Here is a 24,806-nt window from a genome sequence, read left to right on the forward strand (position 1 = left end):
GCTGTGGCTGCCCCATCCCTGGCAGTGCTCAAGGCCAGGCTGGATGGGGCTTGGAGCAGCCTGGTCTGGTGGAAGGTGTCCCTGCCCATGGCAGGGGTGTGGAAGTAGATGGTCTTTGAGCTGTTGTCCAACCCAGACCATTCTGCGATTCTGTGAAGTGAGCCCAGCAGCAGTGGGGGCAAGGGGCAACACCCCAGAGGGCTCCCCAGTGAGACCTGCAACTGCAGGCCACGCTGCCCCGGCACCGAGGACATGGTCTCCCTCCACTGCGGCCAACAGTGAGCGCTGCCCAGGTGCGATACTACACGTCCAGCTGCAGCGGGTGTGCTGCAGGCCCGGGCTGCAGGGGGGCTGGGGGAGCGCTGAGGCAGGCGGCCTCAGGGGACCGGGGGGGGGACACGACACACAACGGGATGTCCCCTGGGGACACGGGGTGGGCAGGGGGTGGCCACGGGGCACACGAGGAAGAGAGCCGGCAGGCAGGGCAAGGGCGGCTGCCGGGCACGCCGCGGGGCGGCCGCCGGGGACCCGTTCTGGCACCCGGCGGGGCCGGCTCTGGGCACCCGGCGGTGCCGGCGCGGCAGCGGCGTCGAGGCGCGGCCACGCGGCGGGGCAGGGCGAGGGGGCGGTGCGGAGGCGCCGAACTACAGGCCCCAGCATGCCCCGCGCGGCGGCGGGCGGCGGGCGCCTGCGCGAGGGGGCGCGGCGGGGAGGAAGCCCCGCCCCCGGCCGCGGCAGGCGGCGCTGCGGTTGGCCGGCGGCGCTGCCGCTCAGAGCGGGGTCGGGGGTCAGAGTGCGCGGAGGTGAGTGGCGGTGTTGGGGACTCGTGGTGCGGAGTGTGTGCGGGGCGGGGGGGGAGGGCCAGGCCGGGGCGGTCCCCCCCGCGGGGGGGGGGCACGGCTGCCGCCGGGCAGCGAGCGGCGGCACGGCCGTGCCGAGGCCCGGGCGGCTCGGGGGCCCGGCAGGCCTGGCGGAGGCGTGGGGCCGCCGTGGCCCGGGGCGGGGGGTGGAGGCCAGGCCCGGGGGGCGAGGGAGGGGGGGCTCGGCCTGGCCCCCCGCGGTGGCGGGGCCTGCGCCGGCGTGGCGGCCGGCGGCCGGGGGTTTGGGGTGGCGAGCCGGGCTGCGGGCCGGCGCGGGGCGGCGGTGGGGGTGCGGGGAGGCCGTCGGGGGCGGCCCCGGCCCGAGGGGAGGGTGAGGGGCGGCGGCGGGCAGGCGTGGCAGAGCCTCGTCCGCTCGACGCCGGGCCCGGCTTCGTGCTGCCGGGCCCTCCGCTGCCCGGGCTCTGCCGTGGGTGGAAATCTCGAGGGTGGCAGCGGTCCTGCCGGTCCCAGCCGGAGCGGGATCATTTGCCGTTAGGGCTTGAGAAAGGGGAAAACACCCGTGTGCCCAGGGAGTAAGGGGCATGTGCGGGATGAGAGAGAGGCAGCAGCAACGAGGATTTTTCATGTGCCTTTTGGGATGTGGAGGTTCCGGGATGATGGTGATGGGGGAGTAGGAGGTTTGATTATTATTTTTTTTATTATTATTTTTTTATCCTGTGGGATTGAATTGGTCACCTGTCTCAGATTTGGAGACTGAAGTAAACTTGAGAAGGCTTAGAACTGCAGGATCTGTTTACTTGTTTTCTGAGTGGCAGTAGGAAATTCTTCTCCTGTTCTTTTCTGGCTGCTGTACTGTTACAGGTGTTTCTTCTAAACTGAGATGTATGGAACAGTGTTGTCATTTATTACTTATGTTCTGTCTTTTACAAGTCCTGTGTGAAGTGGATTTACGTGGTCGTTGCTGGCCTGTTTGCTAATAAGTCTGACATTTGTTTTCCTACTTCTTTACTTGCCTCTTTTCCTTATTGAGCTTTTGGCTTCAGAAATGGGTGGATTGACAGCTGCTGCTTAGTCTGAACTCTTAATATTCTTTCAACTGCAATGCAAGGGATCTGCAAATTTTCCAATAGGTTAATGCTTGCACTATGCCTCAGGAAGGATGAGGTATGCAGGGCTCCAGGCAGGTACATCTTAAAGGCGCTTGTCCTATCCAATGCTGTTTGACAGTTGTCTGAGTATTTTTTATTTTTTTAAATGGCAACTTGAATTGGTTTTATCCTTTATTTGCCCTTTGCAGCATTGTAGCATCTCCTATCACTTGGTGTTAAAGTTGGTGTTTGACCTTGTATTTCCAAGAACGAATTATTCTTAAAACAAGTAATGTGTCAGAAGTCCAGTTGGCTACTCTTCAGTGTGTAGGCTTGGGAAATTTGATTTCAGATATTTTTGTTTCCCTTTTTCAAGTACTGAATGTTGGCTTTTGAAACTGAATTTTCATGTTCATTTATAGTGTGAACTAAATGCTTGTCTTGTTTCAAAGAGTGGCCCTTTTATGGTTCTTGCTCATCTCAAACTTAGGGTTGCTCTACAGGAATGGTGTATTGGGTGTTTTGTTGGTTTGTTTGGGTTTTTTTTAAGTTAGTATGTATAGCTAGACAGATTTGAGTGTTACCAAAATCCAAAAGAAGAAATCTGTTAAAACATTAAAAAGAAAACACTTGTGTGCTTGATGCTAAATAAAGAAGTCCTTGGATTGCATGTATGCTGATATGACCTAAAGTTTCTGCTTTGCAGTTGAGAGATACTTAACTTCATTTTGATTCCTTTAGGAGGCCCGATCACAGCTGTTTGGGTTGGTGCTTATCTTGTTTTGGCCCTGTTAACTTCACTAGGCCTTGATTTTTATTTATTTAGATTTTTTTTTTACTGACACTCCCACTGCTTAAATTTTGGAAATGGATTTCTGGAAGAGGCTGAAATGTGTGAAGTTTTTGCACTTGACTTTGCCCCTGTATCAGTCCAGTAGCCACCTACACTAAAGGGCTGTGAGACTGTAGAGCACAGGTCTGGTGAAGTTCAGGTAAATGGTGTAGGACCAGCCACTGTGGCTTTACGTACAGGAGAATGCTGAAGGCTATTAGGCAGCTACACATTTGTCACAAATCTGTCCTTGGATCTGAAGCATGTGTTATTGCTGGAAATGGTCATCTTGAGACTCCTGGTGTTTTACTTTAATAGTGCTGAGCTAACATACCAGCATGGTGCAATGGCAAGCAGAGGAATGAGGGGAGAAGAGGACAAATTGTGGCTGTCAAAGCATAACCTAGAGCAGAAGTGCTGGCTGTTACATCTTTCGTGGCTGGTTTTTGGGACTCACTGAGACTGGGTTGTGTGGAAACCATGCCCTGTCGTAGTTGCTACCCTGCTTGGAGCATTTGCTTGTCTACTGAGACAGAGCTCTGGCAGAGTACACACTCTCTTTTAACACTTCTGGAGTAGATGAAGATAAAAGTGACTGGTATATTGAGCAATGCAATTGTTGTCTCCCTGAATCCAGACTGAGATTCATTTGACACTCTCAGGTGTTAACCTTCAAGTTCATTTTTCAGATAACGAAGGTGTATGGCAGTTTGAACAACTGTGGCATTCATGCGTATGAAAATCAAGTAATTATGCGTGCTAGATTCCATTAAGCAAAGGGTGGCCTGCTATGTCTCCTTTCCACTAAATTAGGCCAATATGCAATAGTAGCTTTTACTGACTAGAAGTGTAATAGCTACAAATCTCTTACTCCTGGCACTGGGAGCTCTGCTGTGGATTGAGAGCATTGAAATGCCTAAAATTTCAGAACTTGCTCCAAAGACCAGGGCTGGGAAAGTTTGAATGAAAACTAAGATGTGTTATTTTTTGACAGCAAATGGATTGACGATTGGAACGAGCTGTCTGAAGGTAGTGGGGAGCCTCCATACTTGATGCTGCAATTCAAGGCCAGAAACTTTTCTGAAAGATGTTCAAACCTTTGGGCTCAATTCAGAAGTAATGAAGTGGAAACTTTATGGCCAACATTACATGAGGTTCAGACAGGATGGTCCAATGGGCTTTCTGACTTCGTTTTATGTGCTTATGCTGCTAGAGCCAAGATACCTTCTCCATTTCCTGCAAAGTGCTGCGCCATCCCAGGTGTCTGTATCCTGGTCTAAGTTTGTGGTTTGGTGAGTGGCTGAGCTGACCAGCAGCTCCCAATGGCTCATCTCCCTCCTGCTTCTGCCAGTGTGGGCCCATCCTCTCCTTTGAGCTTTGGCACTCATCCAGCCTGGCCCTGAGCTGATTCGTCTCACTAAACCAGCAGGAAACTATCTTGTTTTAATTGTGTTTTATTCTGGCTGCATTAGTCCTTTTATAGGTTCCTGTGGTTGAATCGGCTCATGGAGGGGCCAGACAAGCTCAGGAACTGGTGTAAGGTAATCAGCAGGAGAGTAAGACTGAGGAAGGGACAGACCTGCCTCCTTTTGGCTTCCCAGAACTATTGGCTTGTTAGCCTCATTTTGTGTAGTTTCACCCTGGTGCCTTTTGTTATGGCTCTCATGCAGAGGCAGGAGACTGGACTAGAGGATTCTTGGTCCAGTCCTCTGCAACTGTTCTTTCCTTAATGCCAACTCCACTCTTCCACTGCGGCTTTCCAGTCTTGCACTGTATGTATCTTTGTTGTTGCTTCTTTGTTTTAATTTTTGTTGTTTCCTTCCTCTACGTTTCCTCTAAATGACCAGTTCTTTACTGTGTGGAACTTCTTCAGGCTCCAGCTTAGACCCATTTACCTATCTGCAGTTACTCTTGGAGCAGGTTTAAAAATACTGGTCTTAGGAGACTAGTCAAGGAGCTGACGAAAGTGGGTTGCCTAGCAGAGGTGGCCTAATAAAATTGGAGTGGAATTGTACTGTGCATCTTTGGGATGGCTTCTGGGTGGTCTGCTTGGATAAGTTCATGTCCTGCTGGTGTGGAGTCTCGCATGGGTTTCACTGTGTTGTCAAGTGAACTGAGATGTGTTTGTTTCCCAGCCTCATAGGGTGTGATAGCCCCAGCAAGTGCTAAGTAATCAGCGCCTTCGGCCTCGCTCATTGTGATCTCACAAGCCATCACGTCTGTGATGTCACAATGGAAGAGATTCTGGTGCTCTGACATAGCTGACATATCTGGTGGTGCCTTTGACATATCTGCCAAGGAACACAGCGGGAAGAATGAGTTCAAGAAATGGGAAAGACCTTCCTTAACCTGAGAGTGCCCTCCATCCTTTAGTCAACCCTTTCTGTGTTCACTTATCTCTTCCATATGGCCATAGAGGGGCGAGCTGGTGCCTATATAGAGTGGATTTTTTAATTGAACTACAGATGCGTGTATCCCCTGGATGAGCAGTTGCCTGACTTTGCTCCTGTAATCCTCGTTCTTCTCTGCTATTACCCTTCCTTGTTGTATTGCATCTAATTTTAGACTGTAAGTTCTCAAGAACAGGGTCCTCTTCATCTGTAGTGGGAAGAGGCTGGGTGTGATTGTGGAGTGCTGTAAAACCAAAATTATTGATACTGAGTTGTATCTGAGCTGAGTAATGATGGGACAGCATGTAGACAACCTGTGGTAATGCTTTGAGAAAGTTACGTTATGAATTTTCCAGAATGTGAGGCTGGTTGTCTAGCAGTGCTGGAGACAAACCCAGCCAAAAGTGAAGGGAGTGCAACCATGATTCATGCTCAAGGGACAATATTGTGAGGTTAACAAATTAAAAAAGCAAATTTACCTGTCTAAAATTGTTACATTATTAAAATGGTTCTACAAGCTTTGTGTTTTGTTGTTTGTTTTACTTTATGGTGTTGGGGTTTTTTTGGTGTTTGGTTTTTTTTGCAAGTTTGGATGGTGACAGTGGATAAGCTGGCTTTGTTCATAGTCTTGTTTCCTGTCTCACAGGCTAGCCAGGTGGTGTCTTTTTTGGACTGTAGTTCATGTAATGAAATACTTGGATTTAGGTTAAGGTTGATTAAAAAAAGGAGTTATCTCTATTGTTCTTCAGTTATATCTTCACACAGCTGAAATACGGGCTCACGTTTGACCTCCGAGTATGCGTTTGAACAGCTACCAAAATGGAAGTCCTGCATTTTTTGTTATACTGTGTTCCAGGTGTTGCTAAATGTATGCAGTTTTGTTCTACAAAAAGCATCTTTATTACCCTATCTTTTTTAGTCTTCATATAATTTAATAAAATAAGACACTGTAATTTAATAAAATAAGACAAACCTGGCTTACATTTTGGATGGATTTTTGTTGCTCTAGCATTGAGTTTTCTGTTGGAGGCCAGGAGTTCACAGCTGCCGCTACCCAGGCTTTGCACAGGGTCTCCCAAAGCTTGGTTGTTTTTTTTTTTTTTAATTTTAGTTTGTTTTGTCCTTTAGATTAGTGTGGGGTTGGTTTTGCTTACTTTTTTAATATGGTGGAGGGCCATGTTGCCATAACAGAGTAATTTAATGTGTAAATGAGAGGCTCTCGTAAAACATAATTTTTTGGGTTACCCCTCTAACCTGAACTTAGGGAGTTTGTTGTCTTGCTCCCTCCCTACGTCACCTTATCAAACTGGACAAAGAAGGGGAATATTTTTGGGTTAAAGGCAAGCTGTTAAAGTTATGCCTTCTCTTGCTGCTGGGTGATTTTAATTAGATGTGGTTATAAAAAGCAAATGTGAATGTTATGTGCAAAGAGCCCATTAAGCTCAAGTTCATAAGCTAATTTGTCTCGCCATTGATGAATTTGAATCCTCTGCAACTCGCGTGGTGCACGTCCGTGTGTGGCTTTGGGGCTGTCCTATGGGTGGGGGAGAGCGCTTGCAATGCCCTGCTGGCTTTTCTCGCCAGTGGTGTTCACGTGGCAGGAGTTCCTCATCTCTTTCCTTGCTGCTTGTGGTTACCCCTATGCAGCTTCCCTGGTGGGAAACCTGGAGCCTGAGAGCCACTGGTGCGGATTGTTTGCTTTGTGCTCATTTGGGCCCCTGGCGAGCCAGTGGCTACAGCTGGCACTTGGCTTTCCTTCCTTGCTGGTGATCAAACTTGTCGTGGTTTAGTATTGTGCGCTTGGACCGCTAACAAGCAAGAGCTGTGGTCAGCCTGAGCTTGTCCTTTTACCTGTGGCTGACGTCCAGAGATTATTTTTTTTTAATTATTTTTAAAAGATAGTTGATTATAGCTGGTGGTGTCATCTGTGGCACATGCTGTTACACAGCACATAATGCGAACTTTATCTTCCAGCACCCCTGTTACTGGGTGTTTCAAATGTAAAGTGCTGTTACATTTTCCTAGGTCTGTGTACAATCTGTCAAAATAATTCCTGAGGTCCAGCCTCAGTTCATGGTCCCATTATCTTTCATATGTATCTGTGTAAGGAATTGGAGCTGTGTGATATGAAATATTAACCTGGTAGGGTTGAATGCCAGATGTGACAGCCTGCAATGTCTGAGATTATAATCTGATCCTGTATGCGTAAGAAATATATATGTGGTGTTTTATGTAGATTTGGAAATGGAATCACTGAACATGTGGATTTATATGGATAGAGCTGGGTTTCTAATTTTTGAAGCTGAGTTGCTTGCATTGTTGTCCGTTGGAAAAAAATACGGGATAATTACTAGTGCTTTGCATTGTCATAGCAGTTATAAATGCTTTACATGACTTCCAATAAAGTGTGTTTGCTCACCAGCTATCTTGTGCTCTGAGGCACTCTGACCTTGCCAAAGAAGATGATGTGGGGTCTTCCCAGGGCACCTAGAGCAGTGGCTGGGTAAACATGCAGTTAAAACGTCATTTGGCTGAAGGTGCAGAGTTTGCAGTGGAGTTGCCCTTATTTGTATGCAGTCTGCGTAGGGGAATCGGCATGCAACACCCCACTTGTGCACCTTTGTTTGGAGCGTTGCTCCCTCTGCTATAAGGGAGAGTGGGGAGAGAGGCTGCCTGTACGATGGGGAACCCGATCCTGTTGTTAGACATGGGACACCTGCAGAAGTTGTTAGTGTAAACAAGCACTAGATGTTGGCTGTTATTTCCCTCTACTGATGTCCCATGGTACCTGTGTGACACAGACCTGCTGGGGTCTGGAGTGGTGCTGCCGTGTTTGCCTGGTGATGTGCCTGAATCGTGCCGAGATGGCCAGTTTGCCTTTGCCGTGTGGTCTCAGTGGCTCGGAAACCTCCGCGCTGCTGTGCCTGGTGTGGGCCAGCCTGAAGATTCATGGGGTTCATGTCTGATGCCCTAGTGTTGCTGGTTAAGATACGTTAGAGAAGTACTGATCTTTCTGTCTGTGGGTGGATAATGTATGTTTTATTGCCTGTGTTTGATATAGGGCTTGGAGCCTGCCTGCCTCCCCCACTCCAACTGTATATTTTACTTTATGCAGTAGGCTAAAGACCAGGTTTTACCACAACTAACTTACAAGCTGCTTTATTCTGAGATACTATATTTATTTGCCGTGATGGGCCTTTAGATTCATAGCCAGTAGCTTGAAGATTTAAAGCATGTGTACCTTAAATATCTCTATTCTGGGGCAGGTTAGAATACAAATAACTTCTATTTGGCTGAAATGCATTTATTAATGAAAGTAAAAACTGTAGATGGAAAAGCAATAGGTAGAACTGAGCCCCTTTAGGATAAATGCAGTGTTGGGCTCTTCATTATGGTTTTCAAACTTGAGTTTTCAGTTTTCTGGCTACCTGCTGCCTGGCACACTGCTTTAATAAAACAAGCAGCCCCCCAAACATGAGAGCCACAAGGTGGGGATGCATTTACACTGTGAAATTGGCAGCTTGGGCACTGGCTCAGTGTTAAACATCTCAGCTCCTTTGATTTTTGCCTTTCACTCAAAACCTTGGAAAGGGAAGGTTACCAGATGCGTGTTTACTCGAAGCACACAACCTGCTCAGCCGCAATTATCTCCTAATCTGGTCCTTCCGAGTTTCTCCGGTCTCGCAGGTAAATACAGATTTAGCCGTTATTCAAGGCATATTATTTACCTCATTAAGTGTGTGTTTTGGCACGTGCATTATTTACCTGACGGACTAACGGATGGGAAAGAGCAAACGCTGTCTTTTGTGCAAACAGTGACTTTGTTCGTGGGTGATGAGTCCTCCCTTTCGCCTTGCCCGTTTCGGCTCCCTGTCTTGCGGCGGGTGCTTCCAGCCCTTCCATGGTAGAGTGAAAAATGAGCACAGGCATGGGGAGCCTGGGCTCAGAAGCCGGGCAGGCGGGTGGCACGTGTTCCGATGGAGTTTTTGCCCAGAGCCACAAGCAGTGGGACGAACCGTGGGGATGGATTTAAATATCTATGTGGCAAGAGGTGTGTCTGTGTGTGTGTCTATATATACAGTTAGAAGTGGTACACATGTTCTTATTCAAGAGGACTGGGTTGTTGCAATTCACCTGTTTTACTGTCGGTCGCTGTGTAATGCCTCCATGAGTTGGGCTCAAACTCTCGTCCCAAAAAATCTATTAACAGCTCTGAGACTGACCTGCCTTGGGCAGTGACAATCCTGTCAAGTTTTTCCTGCAGTGCTTTCAAAGAAAAGGGTAGGGGGGGGAAATCCAGGTGGTCTGACATGGATAATGTAATTTATTAACTAGCATTTGTTAAAAGGAAGCATCAGAATGTGATGCTTGGGTGAGGTATTTCTTTGGGAGGGAGGCTGTAACCTGTGGAGTCCTGCTTGCATTTTATAGTTCCTATAGTTCCTGCAGTCCCTGGGTGTGAATTTGTTGAACCGATATCATCCTCTGAGAAATACCTGAAGTGAGAAATTGAGTGTAGCACTAGAATCACATCTCTAAGAAACTTTGTACTGGAGATGAGAACTTCCCTGGGAGGAGCCTTCCAGCCATCAGATGTGTGGATTTGTAATGGAAGTGGGAGGTTGCAGTGCAACTAACAGGTGTTTCAGGGCCAAGCTGGCTGGGTGGGTTGTAATGTTAATATGTGTGTTGCTGTATTTAATTCCTACTGTGTATCAGAAGTTGCATTGTATATGAAAAGACAAAAGGCCTCCTCAGAAATTTTAATGGGGTTTAGATCAGATATTCTATGTTTCAAGTGGTTTGTGTTGTGTTCTACTGTGATAAGGTTCAGCAGGAGGGTGTGATCTGGTGCCTGGAGCAATGACTGTTTTGTGTCTTGTAGTTCTAAATTTAGAGCCATTTTCAGAGGTTAATTTCCAGTTGCCTGTGATTCTGGACACCTTGAGCTCAGTCCAAATGTCATCTCTTGCGCTTAGAGCAGGTTACTGTGTTATTTCAGGTTTGTGATGCTGGAACCTCCACCGGGAAGCACAAAGGAAATCCCTGTCAGAGGAGGACAGTGAAGAGATACTAGCAGAGATGAGCTGTATGCGTGCATGAGTAACTTGAGTCTCTCTTCAGTTTCAGATGCCTCTGGATGTTCAATGATAGCACTTCTCCATACTGGAGCAGCAAAGTTTCCCCAAAACTTAGTTCCAAGGGCAAGACAAGCTGTGTCCTCCCTCCTCCCGGCTGGTGTTCTCAAAGGGTGCAGCTCCATCATAAGCAGGAAACTGGCGTCCCACGGCTTTGGAGCTTCCATGGCAGCAATGTCATCCTTCCCTCCACAGAGATATCACTACTTCTTAGTGCTGGATTTTGAGGCTACATGTGATAAACCACAGATTCATCCTCAGGTAAATAGCCAGTCCTGTTAATTATGCCCTTGCAAGTTGCTGATGCTGTTCTGAGAGGTGGAAGGAGAAAGCACAGTGCTGGCTTACTTGTCTTCTCTGGTTTGTCCCACCTGTGTTCTGTTGCTCGTCCTCCAGGGCCCTTGCCGGTCACCTGCTATCTCAAGAGCAATGCCAGGACCATTTGGTGGGAATGAAATGAAGGAGCCCGATTTCCATCAAGGCAGTGACCATTCATGTGTTACTGAAAACATCTTTAAGTCATGTATGCTTGTCATCTGTCTGAACTGGGAAGCGTCTAAAAGTTTTTGGCTGGGAACCTGTATTAGAGTACTCATGGCAGCCTTAATTGATTCTGCAAGGAAAAAAGCTGTTGGTAGCCAACAGCTTTAGGAATAGTTTGAATGATGTAAATGTGTGTAACATAATGGGGTTTCTAAGTAGAGAATAATAGTTTGGGGCTATCTGATCTTGCTGAAGGTCTCTTGCCTGGGTGTTAACTGGAGTGTAATGAGACAGGAAGAGTTCAGCTTCAGAGAGATTCTCCAGTGCCCTACCCTACCACTTGAGGCATACAGAGATCCAGATGAAGTACAGAGGTTTTTCTGCAGACAGTTCTTTAGCAGCGTAGAGCATATCAGTAAATATATTTTCAGTTGTCAGTAGGATGGGCCTAGCTTTTCCATTTAAATTAGAAAAGTGTGCAAACAAGAAAATAATCCGAAGTAATATTGGGTTGGTAACAAACACAATTTTTAAGTCTCTAAATTGAACTTGGACTTCACACTCTCCTCTGCCAAGCAACTGGCCTCTTAAGGGTATTGCTGGTAATACATGCGTTGGGTCAGAATAACTTCTGTTTGCTTTGTTTCAAATATACTACAGACTAAACGGTTTTCTGTGTGGTATCTCATTATCAAAGTGACTCGATACAGTGTGTTCATTTCCTAGTGCAGCTGTGGTTTCCCTTGAGCTTGCCCTGTCAAAGGGATGCCATGAGCTGGGATAAAACTTGACTCCTCTCAGTGGTGCCTTGGTGAATGCCGCGTGCCTCTCGTGTTTCTTGTGAAATGGACAGCAAATTCCCTGCTCTTTTGCTGGGTCTTTGTGGGAAGCTGTTGTAGCTCTGCATCCAGTTCTGCTAGCAGGGTCTTAACCGCTCTCCAAGTGAGATGTCAGGCTATTTCCTGCATGCTCCGCCTTGGGTGCACAGACCTGTCAAAGCTGTAAATTGGATCTACCTTGTCCCTTTGGATATGGGTTTGGTCTGTGCACATTTTGATGCAAAACCATGATGCATGTGGAGCTAGTTTACAGCTGGCAGTAAAAAGGAGCATGAGTGGAATATGATTACTACTGTTTTAAGGAGCTTTGTCCCCAAGTCCTTGCCAGGGAAAGTAATGGTCTGGGCCAATGCAGATCTGCTATATATTTTGTTGGTGAGATAGCACCTTTAAGGTGGAGATGTTCTTCAGTGTTATTTTTCCAGTCTGCTGTGTTCAGTACCTGTCTGCATCATATCGTGTGTGGAAAGGGCTGTCAGTCCCTCACACCCTCACCAACAAATTAGTTTGACAAAACGGCTCTCGCTACATGGAAATCAGTATAGCTGGAAAGGCTGAAGGTGCCTGCCAGGATCAGGCAACTTTATCAGATGAAATTTTAGTTGATGCCCCTACCTGCATCCTACCTTTTTGCTGACCAGTGTGGCTTTTGTCCTCTTCACTGCTGCGTTGTATGTCACGGTGAGCAAATTGTGCCATGTATTTCAGTCATGTTTTGTGCACAGTTTTAGTGACGGGATCTTTTACCGGAGCAGTGACAGACAGGTTTTGGAGGTTTGGTCTGAGGACAGACCGGGGAGCTAGGAATGGTGAAGTGTTGATCTTCACTGTGATCCTGACCTTTTTTCTGCTTTTGTTTTAATACCTGAAAAACAGAAGTCTAGGTACAGTGAAATTCAGATGCATTGAGATTTGATGAAGAGGCTGCGTACACAGAGCAAAACTGATCCACTTTAAGTGGGTAGGCACAGCTGTAAATTTAGCCAGCTCAAACTAAGTTTTCTACAGTGCACTTGCCATCATCCAGAACACTTCACATTTCTCACTAACTGCTCCTCAAAATATTCTGACTTCTTACCAGAAACTACTGAAATAGCCATCTTTTAATCTGCACTAAGGTGTGTGACTGCCACATCTCCTCCTCCTCCCACTGTTTGTTTGTGCTCTTCTGCAACCAGCAGCCTTGCTGGCTTTATCCCTGGGGAAGTCCTTCATGCTCCTTCGGGAGCCCTGAAGACTACTTCATTTCCATTCCTTTTCACGCTGCCCAATTCTCGGAGGTCTCATGGTATGGCCTCTGTAATGGGGATCAAGGAGGGTCAAGGACAGCGGTATTCCTCTGGGAAGCTGTCTGCGTTGTGGCTCCTGTGGCTGGGACTGCTGGCCGAGTGCCTTGTGGCTGCTGTCCTTTACCACTTCTGGGTCAGGCATGGAAGGTCCTTCATGTCCCCGTCCTATGCTCACAGAGGAATGGTAGAGTCCTTGCAGTTCTGACTTCTGATGGCTTTCAACAGATATGCCTCTAAATCAAAATGCATGTTTATATGCACAAAGAAACAGCTTAGCTTTATGTGTTTTTTGGACATATTTATGAATGATGAGACCATCCCAGAGAGAAAAGTAGGTGTGTGTGGGGATTTAACTGCACTGCCCTGGATGGATAGATGGGAAAACCTGAAAGAATAGAGGTACAGTCTGTGTCGTGTAGTGCTTTAGCCAGCCAAAGGTCAGTAGGGGTTGGCAGTAAGGGATGTTTATGGCTGGCCCCTCGCATCTCTGTAAAGCTTACCTTGTGTATTTGGAGCTTGATCCAAAGCCTAGTGCGGTCAGGTGGGAGCTGTCGTTCTGCGGAGATCAGTGGACCTCAGACCATGATGGTGGTAGCGTGCTTAATTTTTCAGCTCTGACTTTTTTTTTCCTTTACTGTCTACTAAGAGTTTATAAGTACCTGCTGCTTTTATATGCTGTCAGCCTGTAGAGCCAGGTACATATGGTGCTTTAGTAGTTACACAAGAGTAGATGCATTAATAAGTGGGAGTCTCGCTCTTTTGTCCTTGTATACACCAGTGTTTATGGTGGTCAGTGCTTTCAGTGTCTGTGTTAAGGAGCTCCCCAGACTCAGATCCGTGGCTGCCTGTAACCTTATTTTATTAATGCAGTGAGTGGGTGGGCCTCTTTCGGTCAGCTATCCAAGCGTCGTGCCTTCAACTTCAGCAGAGTGGATGAAAAGGAATGATTTTTTAAAAAACGTAAAAAGCCTGAAGGCAGAAATCAGATCTGTTCAAAACTGAATTTGAAATTGGGCTTCTGTTTAGGATGTTAATCTCTACTGTAATCTATTAAAGCCACTTAAATGAAAATGAAATAAAATTCAAGCTTTGTATGTCTGCTGCCTGGAGGAGGTGTCAAAGAGTATCAGACCCCTGACCTGGCAGAAGGAGCTGGACCTGGGTGTTGCTAAGTGGCTAAATTAGCTTTTGGTAATGATGAAGTTGCTTTTTTTCATGTCAGTTTTTTCAGGTACGTGACTTCAGTGTCTCACTTTCATTCAAATTTCATAATCAGTTGGGAATTAGAAATTTGCCTCTTCCAAACTCTCTGTAAGAGGAAGGTATGAAATGTTCAAATCTTTTGATTGCTGAAGGAGGTTGTGACCAGAGGCAGAAGAATAAATTGTTTACAGACAATACTTCCCTTGTTCTCTTAAGCAGTGCATTTTAAATACAAAACTGTCTTGATATTTTTCTTCAATGGATTCTAGATATTTCAAGTTTCTTTAGCATGCATTTTGATTGTTATTTTGGGGGAATTTTTTCATTGCAGTTGCTGTCAAATGAAACTGGACACGCTAATAAATACAGAACATCACTCACCATTGCAATACAAAACCATAAACAATGAGACTATGAATAAGCATATGTTCAGTTACTAATTTATTTTTAAGTGTACAAACAAATGCGGATGATGACGGTACGGTTCCTGATTGGCAAAAGCGTATTAACAAATGGGAGCCAGTCTTTCTGTGAGATATTATTAAGTACAAATGTAGGACACGGTTAAATTGGGTTCAGGCTGTGTTTCCTTGAGTGCTAGTATAAAAGAGCATTAAAAGCATTTTCCCCTGTCTATCCGTCTTGCAGTTCTGGCTCGCAGTCGCGGACAGGTGCAGCTGGAGTGACTGCAATGATCTCTGCCTCTCCACCGCCCATACCACGCTACCTGTGGTCTTGTTCCCATGGCCACGATGTGTCTCTGCTCCTGAGATGCTGTGATTTATAGACTGGCTTTGTAATGGGAATGGATGTTGATTTCCACCAAATTTAGGCTGTAGCAACAGATGTGCATTGCAGTCCATTCCAAGCTCCCTGTTCAGGGTGAGTAGATAGGGGATAGGCAAGCCACCTTGGGAGCTGTAGCCAAGGCTCAGAGGACTTTCTAGGAGGAATATATCCCTGAGATCACAAACGTGCTGCAGAAGGAGATTCTGGAGTGACTGTTGGTCTGCTGGGAAGCAGGCTGCATGGTATCTACTGCATGCTTTTTAAGCAGTGCTCTGTGGAGCCTGCGTCGAGGCAATCCTAGCTGAGGGCCAGGACGGGAATGTAGAAGGTGGCTCACACGCTAACAGATTGTCACAGTCCTACCCAGAGGCAGATAATGGAGATGTGCCTGTGTCTGCCTATTCTATCTGGACATCCCCATGTAGCAGCTTTCTTCTTGCATGGTTTGTGTGTGGCTGTTAAGCTCAGTGCATTAGAAATCACCTGCCAAAACCTTTATTAAGGATGATTGTGAATTGCTGAAAAGTGAAGAAATTCAGGCTTGTTTCCCATGGCAACTTTAACGTGGCACTCGTGTGCATAAGTATTACAGTGGAATATTAATCTGCAATTACCTGTCTTCATGCAGTTTAGGCTTGTGTGTAGTTTTAAATGCCTAGTTCTCAATTCAGATCCTTTCAATGTTGTTTCTAGAGGAATGCCATTAAAAATGCGCTTAACAGTGACTTAAGGTCTTTTTTAATAAAAGTAAGAAAAACTTTATATATATATTTATCATCTCTTTGCTAATTATGGCTGTTGTTATCCCATTGTTCTTATGTCAGAATGCTTTATGTTTCTAGAGTGCCAGGAAATAGTTCATATGAAAGCTGTTTCAGATGGGTTTTTCTGTTCACGTTCATTTTTTGAACAATCTTTCGAAAAAACTTTTTGAGTCTTTGTTGCCAGTTCCTCTAAGTTAAAAATTTCATGAAGGGTGCATGAATATCCATAGCCCAACATCCTATGAGGTGCATCTGAAGTTAGATGTCATTCTTTTTTAATCGTATTTTCTGTATGTCATGTGCTTCATTGCAATTCTCTTGGACTGTTGTGAAATCTTATTTTGACCAATATGGAGAATAATGTCTGTATTTTAAAGGATGTAGAGAGAAGACTAGTGTTTCAGAGAGGCTTCTACAGGGTCTGAGACACCAGGTGCGGTGTAACCCTCAAAAGCTGCATTCTCTGCGGCAGTCATTTTGCCTTGGAACCTCCCTCATTCTCCCAGTAAGTGGGGACAACCTTGCTGTGACCCATGTGAATCTGACAGGGTGGGTTATGGCTTCAGGCAACAGAATTAGCTGTATTTATTTAAAACCTGATGAGCTAGAGAGCATGAACAGTTACTGAACCCAAATCTCCTGGCAAGTACAACCACGAGACCACCAGGCAAGACATCTGATGAATGAAAAAAAACTCAAAGCAATTTCTTATTTAAAGATATAAACCCTGCATTATTATAGCAACAAGCCTAAAATACCAAGGCACTCAGGTGGCCAATTGCTGCAGTCCTAACCTGACCCAACCTGCTTAGCTTTCGTCTGGTTATTGACAGGCCGATGAGATGACTACTTTAAAGCAATCAGTCATGTTGCCCTTTCCCTCGCAGCGTGCAGAGACCCCACATCAGTTATGCATCCCGGCGTGCAATTCCCCACCTGTGCTGTTTGAACACTGTATCCTTAGCTGTGCAAACATTACACATCCTTTAGGTGACAAGTTGCAAAGTTAAGTAGACTTGTTGTTACAGCAGAAAGTAGTTGAGCAGCAGTCACCCTGAAAGGAAAGATCCAGGCTAGCTGAGGAATGTGCAAGTCCGCTGTATTGTGTTTAAAGGTTTGTTTGCCTCTCTGTAAAAACTGCTGATGAGGGTAACGTGTGCTGCTGGAAATATTCACGCCACGTGCATTTTTGAAGTGAAGGGAATGGGTGCCACAGGTTTGTACGCTTGTGTGCTTGCCCTGCCATGTGTACGGTCACTGATGGTCCGTGTATGCCTGCTGCTCTTCCGCAGCCTCTGAGGCAGGGTGGGTATTTTGCATCCCTCCTAGCGTGATGTTTTCAAACTGGGCAGTGTTCTTCAATTGTGTGCCATCTGTCTAGTGCTGCACAGGCAGACTGTGTTTCAGGCTGCTGTGGTTCCTGGGGAATGGTCTTCGCTGCATTAAGGTGGTCTTTTAGTTTTGTACAGAACCTTCCTGATAAAGTGCAGCTCAGCTCTTTGGGTTAGAAGGTCACAGAACATGCCTAACTCCTGTGGTTTTCTTCCCTTTAGTGCCAAGCTGGCTGTGCAGCTGTCCTTGTGTTGTCTTTGTTGGTCTGTGCACTTGTTAGCTGGCAAAATAGTTTTTCATTATGTTATTTAGTTTCTCTCTGCCAGGCAGAAATGTGCTGTCACCAGCAGGTAGCTGTGATGTCTGTAAGACCATGGGTGTTCATTTACATGCACTGCTGTGCCCTTTCTAGCCATCCCAGATGTTTTAGTGTTGCTGGGAACATGGATTATTTGTGCTGCTCAGTATCAGGTTGAAGAGTTTGAGTCTTGAAATGATCTGATAATTCTGCAACCTGGACTGCACATGCTGGTTGCCTGTGGTAGAAAGGAGCGAACATGAAAAAGGGTATAGTGTGTATATATATAGTACATACATAAAGTTGTCATCTTGCAATGGAAAGGTAATATTTGGATATGTGTGTGTGCTGTTTTCAACCTGGTTTGAGTACTAAACTTCCCCCGAACTGTTAAGCTTAATTTGTTATTGGCTGTGTTGGTGGAGATTTTCTGCGTAGTTAAATGTATGTCAGTAGTACTTGAAGAAACAAGTTGAAGTGTTGATGTCTGTTGCTCTGTATTTCTCATCCCAGGTGTGGAAAGAGGAGGGAAGTTCTGCCTTATTCTCTATGTCTGGGTGCTGCTGGAAAGAATAAAATAGCTTTGTGGGTTTTGGCAAAGTGAGGTGATGCTGATTGCTTTGAGCAAATGACTACCAAAAGTTTTGTTTGGGATGGCAGGACAAGGGTTGTGAGCCAGCTGTTGAGATGGCAGGTACAATGGCAGATATGAAAGAAGTCCTAAAGACCACAGTGATAAGTTTAGGGGGAAAATGTCATTTGTGAGACGTGGATCCTCCTTTTCCTGTCATTGTAAGAAGGGACCTCGGCTGAGGAAGCGCTTCATTTTGGATGCCGTATTTCAAGAGGGTGCAAAAGAGAAGCAGCGAGTATGACCAGAGGTCCGCAAAACACAGCGGTGAGCGCAGGCTGGATGGCATCGGGGTTGTGTTCGGTGCAGTGACAAGAGGGGTATGTATGATGAGGTCTTCTGTTGCAAAAATGAGAAAGCCAATGTTATGACCTGTGTTTGCTGTGTATAGGAAGAGCAGTCATGCATTTAAACAGTAGCAGGGAAAATTCTGATTAGACATTAGAAAGAACTTTCTAATGATAAGACTAATCGTAGAATCATTTAGGTTGGAAAACACCTTGGAGATCATAAAGTCCAACCGTTAACCCAGGACTGCCCAGTCCATCACTAAGCCATGTCCCTATGCGCCACATCTGTGCATTTTTTAAAACACCTCCAGGGATGGTGATTCCACCACCTCCCTTGGGCAGCCTATTGCAATGCTTGACAACCTTTTCAGTGAAAAATTTTTTCCTAATATCTAATCTAAACCTCCCTGGTATAACTTGAGGCTGTTTCCTCTTGTCCTGTCACTTGTTATCTGAGAGAAGAGACTGACCTCCACCTGCCTACAGCCTCCTTTCAGGGAGCTGTAGAGAGCGATAAGGTCTCCCCTGAGTCTCCTCCTCTCCAAACTAAACAACCCCAGTTCCCTGAGCTGCTCCTCAGAAGACTTGTGCTCTAGACTCTTCACCAGCTTTGTTGCCCTTCTCTGGATACGCTCCAGCACCTCGGGGTCCTTCTTGCAGTGAGGGGCCCCCCAAAACTGAACACAGTATTCGAGGTGCAGCCTCACCAGTGCCGAGTACAGGGGGACAATCCCTGCCCTAGTCCTGCTGGCCACACTGGTTCAGATACAAGCCAGGATGCTGTTGGCCTTGAAACAGGAGGATGGAGTGCCTGGGGAATATGTGAGTCTCTGTTATTGGAGTTGGTAAAAACAGCCTAGACGAAGTCAGAAATTATTTAGGAGGGGTGATGCTGCCCTTAAGCAGGTGCATGGACTATAGATGTCTCTTAACGCTCAAGCTCCTGGAGGCATGTGATTAGATGGGTATTTCAGCTTCTGTTAAAGAGAGAGAAATGGTCCCTCACCCTCACAGCTGTAAGGAAGCACCTGCAAACAGGAGCCGGGTTCGATGCCAATGCAGAACCCAAAATGCAACTCTGCATTTATCCTGGAGGAAGTCCAGCCTTTGGCATTGGGCTGGGTGTTGGGGGTAGGCAGTGAGATTCACCGAAGAGCAGGGAGAGGGAGAAACCTTGGAAATTCAATGACTGGGCAGCAGAATTTGTCTTCACATTGTTGTATTTCAGTGTTGCATGATCTTTCCATATTCCTGCCAGTTCTCTGGTGTTTTGATTTTTATGTGTATTCGTGCTTTCCTAGGATGTAACAGTTGTTTAAATGTGTTAAATTGTTGGGTATATGCATATGTGTATGTTAAGCTAGATAGTGATGGAAAAGAAATTTGGGGGTCAGCGGCTTCCCGAAGACCTTTTGACAGGTTAATGAGTGCACAGAGTAACTTACCCAGGACAGAGACGCTGAGAGACTCTGTCATGTGTGCAAGTAGGCATCCTTCAGAAAGTCAGCGTAGCCCTGATTCAGCAGAAGTCCTGCTGTTCCCCACTACAGAGGTGTTGCCTTCATGGTACTTGTTTTGGTTAGTTTGATAAAAATTTAGAAGTGGGGAAAAGACCTATGAGGTCATGTTGGTTACTGCCCCTGAGGGCCAGTGCAAGGCTGTTCACTTGGAAATGGCTTTAGTTAAAATAGTAATTAAGGCAGAGAATGGAAACTGGGGAGGCAGATCTGTTAGGCTAGTGCTGTCCTTACTATGTCCCCTTTCGATTTTAATTGCCTTGGAAAAAAAAGGAAAATCACAAGGCTTTAAAAGCTCTGATTCCTCATGCTCTTCAACCCCCTGCCCCCTCCCCGATCTTGGAGGCATCAACTCTCATCTGTCAAAGTGTAAATCAGCAATTAAAACACAAACAGCGAAATGCCAAAGATGACCCGAAGCACAAAGCAACTGACAAACAAGTCCGGACAAATCGGCGGATAATTTATAAGCATTGCCCTAAAATCTAATTATTTGGCAATTCGAATTTGCAGCCGGCCAGGGCTGTGCAATAAATTTAACCCGCCATAAATTATTTAGGAGCAGCCCGTGGTGTAAATCAAAAACACGAGTGTTTGTTTAAGAAATAAGCTCCTTGTGCATAAAATGACTTTTTTTTTCTCTTTAAAGAGGAGGGGAAAAAAAGCATCCCTGAAAAAAGTAAGCTGGTGCTGAGGCTGTGTCCCTCCATGGAGACTCCCATGCCTCTTCTGCCCTTACCATTTTTGAAGGTGTAAAGGGGTGTTTTGGTAGGAAGTTTTATGCTTTTCCTTATCAGAAAAAAATGCCTTTCTCTCAACAGCCTCTGCTTGTTTTTATTGCGTTTTGAACAGTCAGCTCTGATCTTTATGGGCATCTTTTATTCTTGTGTTTATTAAACTTCTTCACATGGGGGTGGGAATAAGGGATAAATTCTTCTCTGGTAGTTTTTGAACGGAATAGGCCACGTGGTCCTCCTCAAATATATAACTCAGTGTCCTGATGTGTGCCCTGGCCACTTCATACATGGGCTTCTGGACTAAAAGGTTTTGAGAGCTGGGAAGTTCTTGCTGGGCACTTTATTCTTTTCATCTAATTATGTTAATGCTCCCCAGATCCAAAAGGATAAGCAAAAAGATTACTCTTCAGGAATTAGTGTAACTTCAGGTACTTTCTTCTCCGAACTCCAGAGGTCTATCCATTACAGGAAATTATTTAGCGAGTATACGTGTGTACTTGTTCATTTCTTTTATTAGCAAGAAGATCAAGACAGTTGAATTTGTGTATCCCTGCTCCAGTGTTAAAGGGAGGGGAGTTTCATCTAGACAGTTGGGTAAGGAAAGAATGGGTTTATAGCACTGCTTTCACATGCCCTTATGAATTTTTCAAATCCTTCTTAAAAAGAAGTCCCTAGCCATTCTGCAGGTACCCTGCAGTCTCCTGCTGCTGCTCAGCCCACCAGCCTGGGACAGCCAGGTCGCATGGGAGGCTTCCACCTGGGGCCTCTTTTTTTTTTTTTTTTTTTTTTTTTTTTTTGGTGGGGAGGTGTGACTTTTTTTAAGGTAGAGATTCAGAGCAAGCTGTAACATAATCTGCTTAAAGTACTATAAAATCATAAATGCAAGATTGTTGTAAGAAGAGTGGACCAGGTAATGGGTATGCATAAGCCTCGGGCTCTGTAGGTTCCTATTGTTGCTGTGTTTGGGGGCGCAGCTGAGGGGAGGGACAGGGTGCCGATGTCTTTTTCTTTAAGCGTGTTAATATTGATTTTAGAAGCTCTGTGTTCCAACAATATAAATGCAAATGCCTGTAATTGGGAGCTGCGTGCAGAATTTCTCAACAGAAAACATGTTCAACTTTTCATGACAATGAAAGGAAAATAAAAAGCTGCTTATTTATTGGTGGTGGTTTGAATCCTGGATTTCCTTTCAAGTTACTTTGCAGTGCTAAATAAAATACCTAATTGCAGTGCTCGCAAAATTCAAATGGGTACATTTGTTCTTCTGGTAGCTTGCGGCTATTTGCAGCCCCTGGACACCCTCAGCATTATTTTGGTACATCCATAACTTCTGGTTGTGCTATAAGGAAAAGCTGTGGGGGGAGGGGAAGAAAAATAAGACTTAGAAGCCCCAGATGTTCCTGGCACAAATCACTGCCGAAGCTGGAAGTGGAAACGGGTGAGGATGTCAAGGTAACGCCTATGGATGATCAGACACTGATAAAAGGAAGGAAGTGTCGGTGAACCTCTCCTTTTAATTCCCTTGTGTCGCTCTCTTCCACCTTTCCTACCTGGGAAGAAGCAGCGGCGGCCCTTGATGGTGGGGATGGAGCTGGGCATGTTGAGCTCACCGGGCTGCTGTGAAACGTGAGAGAGCACCCGGCTGCTTTCCTGCATCACGGTCTGTTGGGAGGTTGTGTGTGTGTGTCTAAGTGCTCACCATTTCATAATAATTACTAGTGAAATTCTAGATCTGTAATAACATTTTGGATATCTAAAACAAACCATATGCTTGTAAAAAAAAAACGGAGAGAGAAAAAAGTGGAAACAGATCAACTTTAAGCCATAAATTCTTGGTAATAGAGGCCTCCCCCCTCCCCTTTCTGTTTGTGTTTGATAGATATTTTTGTTTCTGCAGGAATGTCAACTCTTAATTTCATGATGTATCATGGGCTTAAGAAAATTGAATTTAATAAAGGCAAAAGATGAATGGCACCTTTAAAGGTCCCAACACTTGTCTTTATTAGCAGGACAAACTGCAGGGTCTCCAAACACTGCTTCTCTCCAAATGAAAGTTTAAATGAAAAGTACAGCAGTGTCACAGGTTAAATTTCATTGCAGGACTGGCTAACGTCGTTAGTGGGGAGTGGGGCTGATTTCATGGGGCTGGTATCTGTTGCCTTAGATACCAGTAGAGCAAACACTGCCAGAGACTGGAAAAATCTCCACTATAGGAAGCGTGCAGATAAACAGCCTTCTGGGAAAGGTTCTTTACCACTTGCCTCAAAAACTGACCAAATTAGCCCAAAAGAGTTGCTGCACTTTCTCCCAAGACGCTCAAGTTGCTCCTGGGGTTTCACCCCGGCTCCTGGCCGCATGCTTCCCACAGGCCTGCAGTAATTCTGGATATTGTTAAATTTTCCACGTTTTTTTAGTACGGCTTTTTATTTCCTCCGTCTGTCTTAATCCAACCCTCCTGGAAGTGCTTTTTGCCGTTGGTTCTGCAAGGCGAGTGACGCCTTTGTGTATCAGATCAGCGGCAGGGCTGTCTTTCAGTCTCGCTTTGCATCCAGCCACTTGAAGGCCCCTGAGGATGTTTCTGGTCCCTCAGGACTGATCTTGGCATTGCAATGCGGTGCTGCTGTGAAATCCAGCTGGTGCTTGGCCCTCTCCGGGAGGGGGAACGCTCCTCTTGCCCTGCCGTGGGCTTGCTCACTTCCATGGTCACCCCCTGGGTGGGACGCAGACCTAAGGGGCAATGAACCACCCCAGCGAGTCTGGAGGATGTGGTGGTGTTATCCTGAGATTAAGCCTGGCTCTGTTACGACGTCCTGTCCATTGGCTTCAAACTTTGCAGTCTGTCTTCTGAACAAAAATGTGCTGCTTTCAGAGTCTGTCCGTGGTAGCTCTTTGGTAGGGTGGCTCAGCTGTGTCCAGCGTTTCTTACTCTGATTGAGTTTCTTGTGTTTCCACGAGGCCTTCTGGGTAGCTGAAGCTGGTGAGTTTGGCTGCAGCACAACAGGCAATATGGGTGATGCTCAGGTGTTTTGCCTCTTGTCATCCTCCCCTTCCAGCCCATCAGTCAGGTTTCTTCTCTTTGCTGGGGAAACTTGGTGACTCCTGATGGGGTGGTACGGCCATGGGCAAGGATGCGCCCACCCCTCTGCTCTGCCTTAGTCTGCACGGCACGCACAGAGTGTGGCACAGCCGACCATGGGGAAATGGTTAAGCCCTGCATCCTCAGCAGCTTGCCTGCTCAGTGTCTACACCTGGGCACCTCAGGACTGTTAACATTTTATTTTATTTTAATTTTTTTTTCTGACTTTCCATCTTAGCAGCATGTGCTCCCCACGTGCCCTGGTCTGGGCTGTCTGCTTGCTGCTCTGGGGAGCTGCTCTGCTGCAGCCATGGGCTCTGTCCACCATGGAAACTGGGTGTTTCTCCTGGCTATTTAAATTATTTGTTTTTTTCCTTTTACCCACCCACCTCCTTGCCCTCCCTCTGCCTGCCAGGGTGGTGATGTCATCAACTCATATGTATGACCTCATGATAATTTCCGCCTGTGGGTCATGAGGGTTGCAGTCAGGGTCCAAAAACTGTGTTAGTTCCTCCGCAGCGGCTGCGTTTTCCACATGCTAATTTTACTCACAGGAGTTGGATTTTTTTTATTTTATTTTTTATTATTTCTTATTTGTCTCTTCCAGATGTTTTCAGGCAGTTTTTTTTGTTGTTAAACTAATTCCATTCATGTTTTAAAAATTTATGAAAGCGCTAATAAAAATGTCAAAGTGGTAAAAATGTTAGCTTTTGCTCTGCTTTGATTAAATTTTGCAAACTGTTTTTGAATATTAAAAAGCAATATTTTTTTTATTCTCTCTCCCTCTCTCTGTTTCTCTCCAGAAGTGATTTGAGAGGCTTGTTGCATGGATATCACTCAGCAGGCTCATTTGCACTCCAGAACCTTGGTGCCATGGATCTCTATTAAATAACATAGACAAATTATTCTTTAAAGACACCAAACAAATTGTCACTTCTCTTACATTAAACTGGAAGGAGGAAAGGGAGTGGAGAAGGAGGGGGGTGAACACAAAGGATTTTATCGCTTTTATTCAGTGGTCGGCTTTTTTAATTTCATGTATATTTTTTAATAATTGAGAAATCCATCGCAACTGGATTTGTTTAAACTTTTTATTAACAGATCCATGTAAATTTTTGATTGCTGATTATTCAAATAATTGAACATTCTTCTGATGAAGGAACGTTTTTATATCCCTATCAGCATAAATTGGCTACACAAGAGGAAAATGAAGCGGGGCTTGCTGCTGAGCTGTATCCTGTAGGGGTGGATTTGGAGGTTGCTTCCAGCTCCTCGGCTCACTCTGTGGG

General features: G+C 45.7%; 1 protein-coding gene across 4 annotated transcripts in view; it reads left to right on the top strand.

Moving 5' to 3' along the window:
- The first annotated feature begins 725 nt into the window (after window positions 1-725).
- ERI3 (ERI1 exoribonuclease family member 3) overlaps window positions 726-24,806 on the top strand; it is a 135,203-nt gene continuing 111,122 nt past the window's right edge. The window contains exons 1-2 of one of the 4 annotated variants that reach the window (XM_056356713.1): window positions 726-803; window positions 10,256-10,530. In XM_056356713.1, the coding sequence (XP_056212688.1) occupies window positions 10,279-10,530 (252 nt within the window). In that variant the 5' untranslated portion in view covers window positions 726-803; window positions 10,256-10,278. The other 3 variants (XM_056356714.1, XM_056356712.1, XM_056356711.1) reach the window with 3 other exon arrangements.

Source organism: Falco biarmicus, chromosome 11, assembly GCF_023638135.1.
Source record: "Falco biarmicus isolate bFalBia1 chromosome 11, bFalBia1.pri, whole genome shotgun sequence".
In the NCBI taxonomy this organism is placed as follows: Eukaryota; Metazoa; Chordata; class Aves; order Falconiformes; family Falconidae; genus Falco; species Falco biarmicus.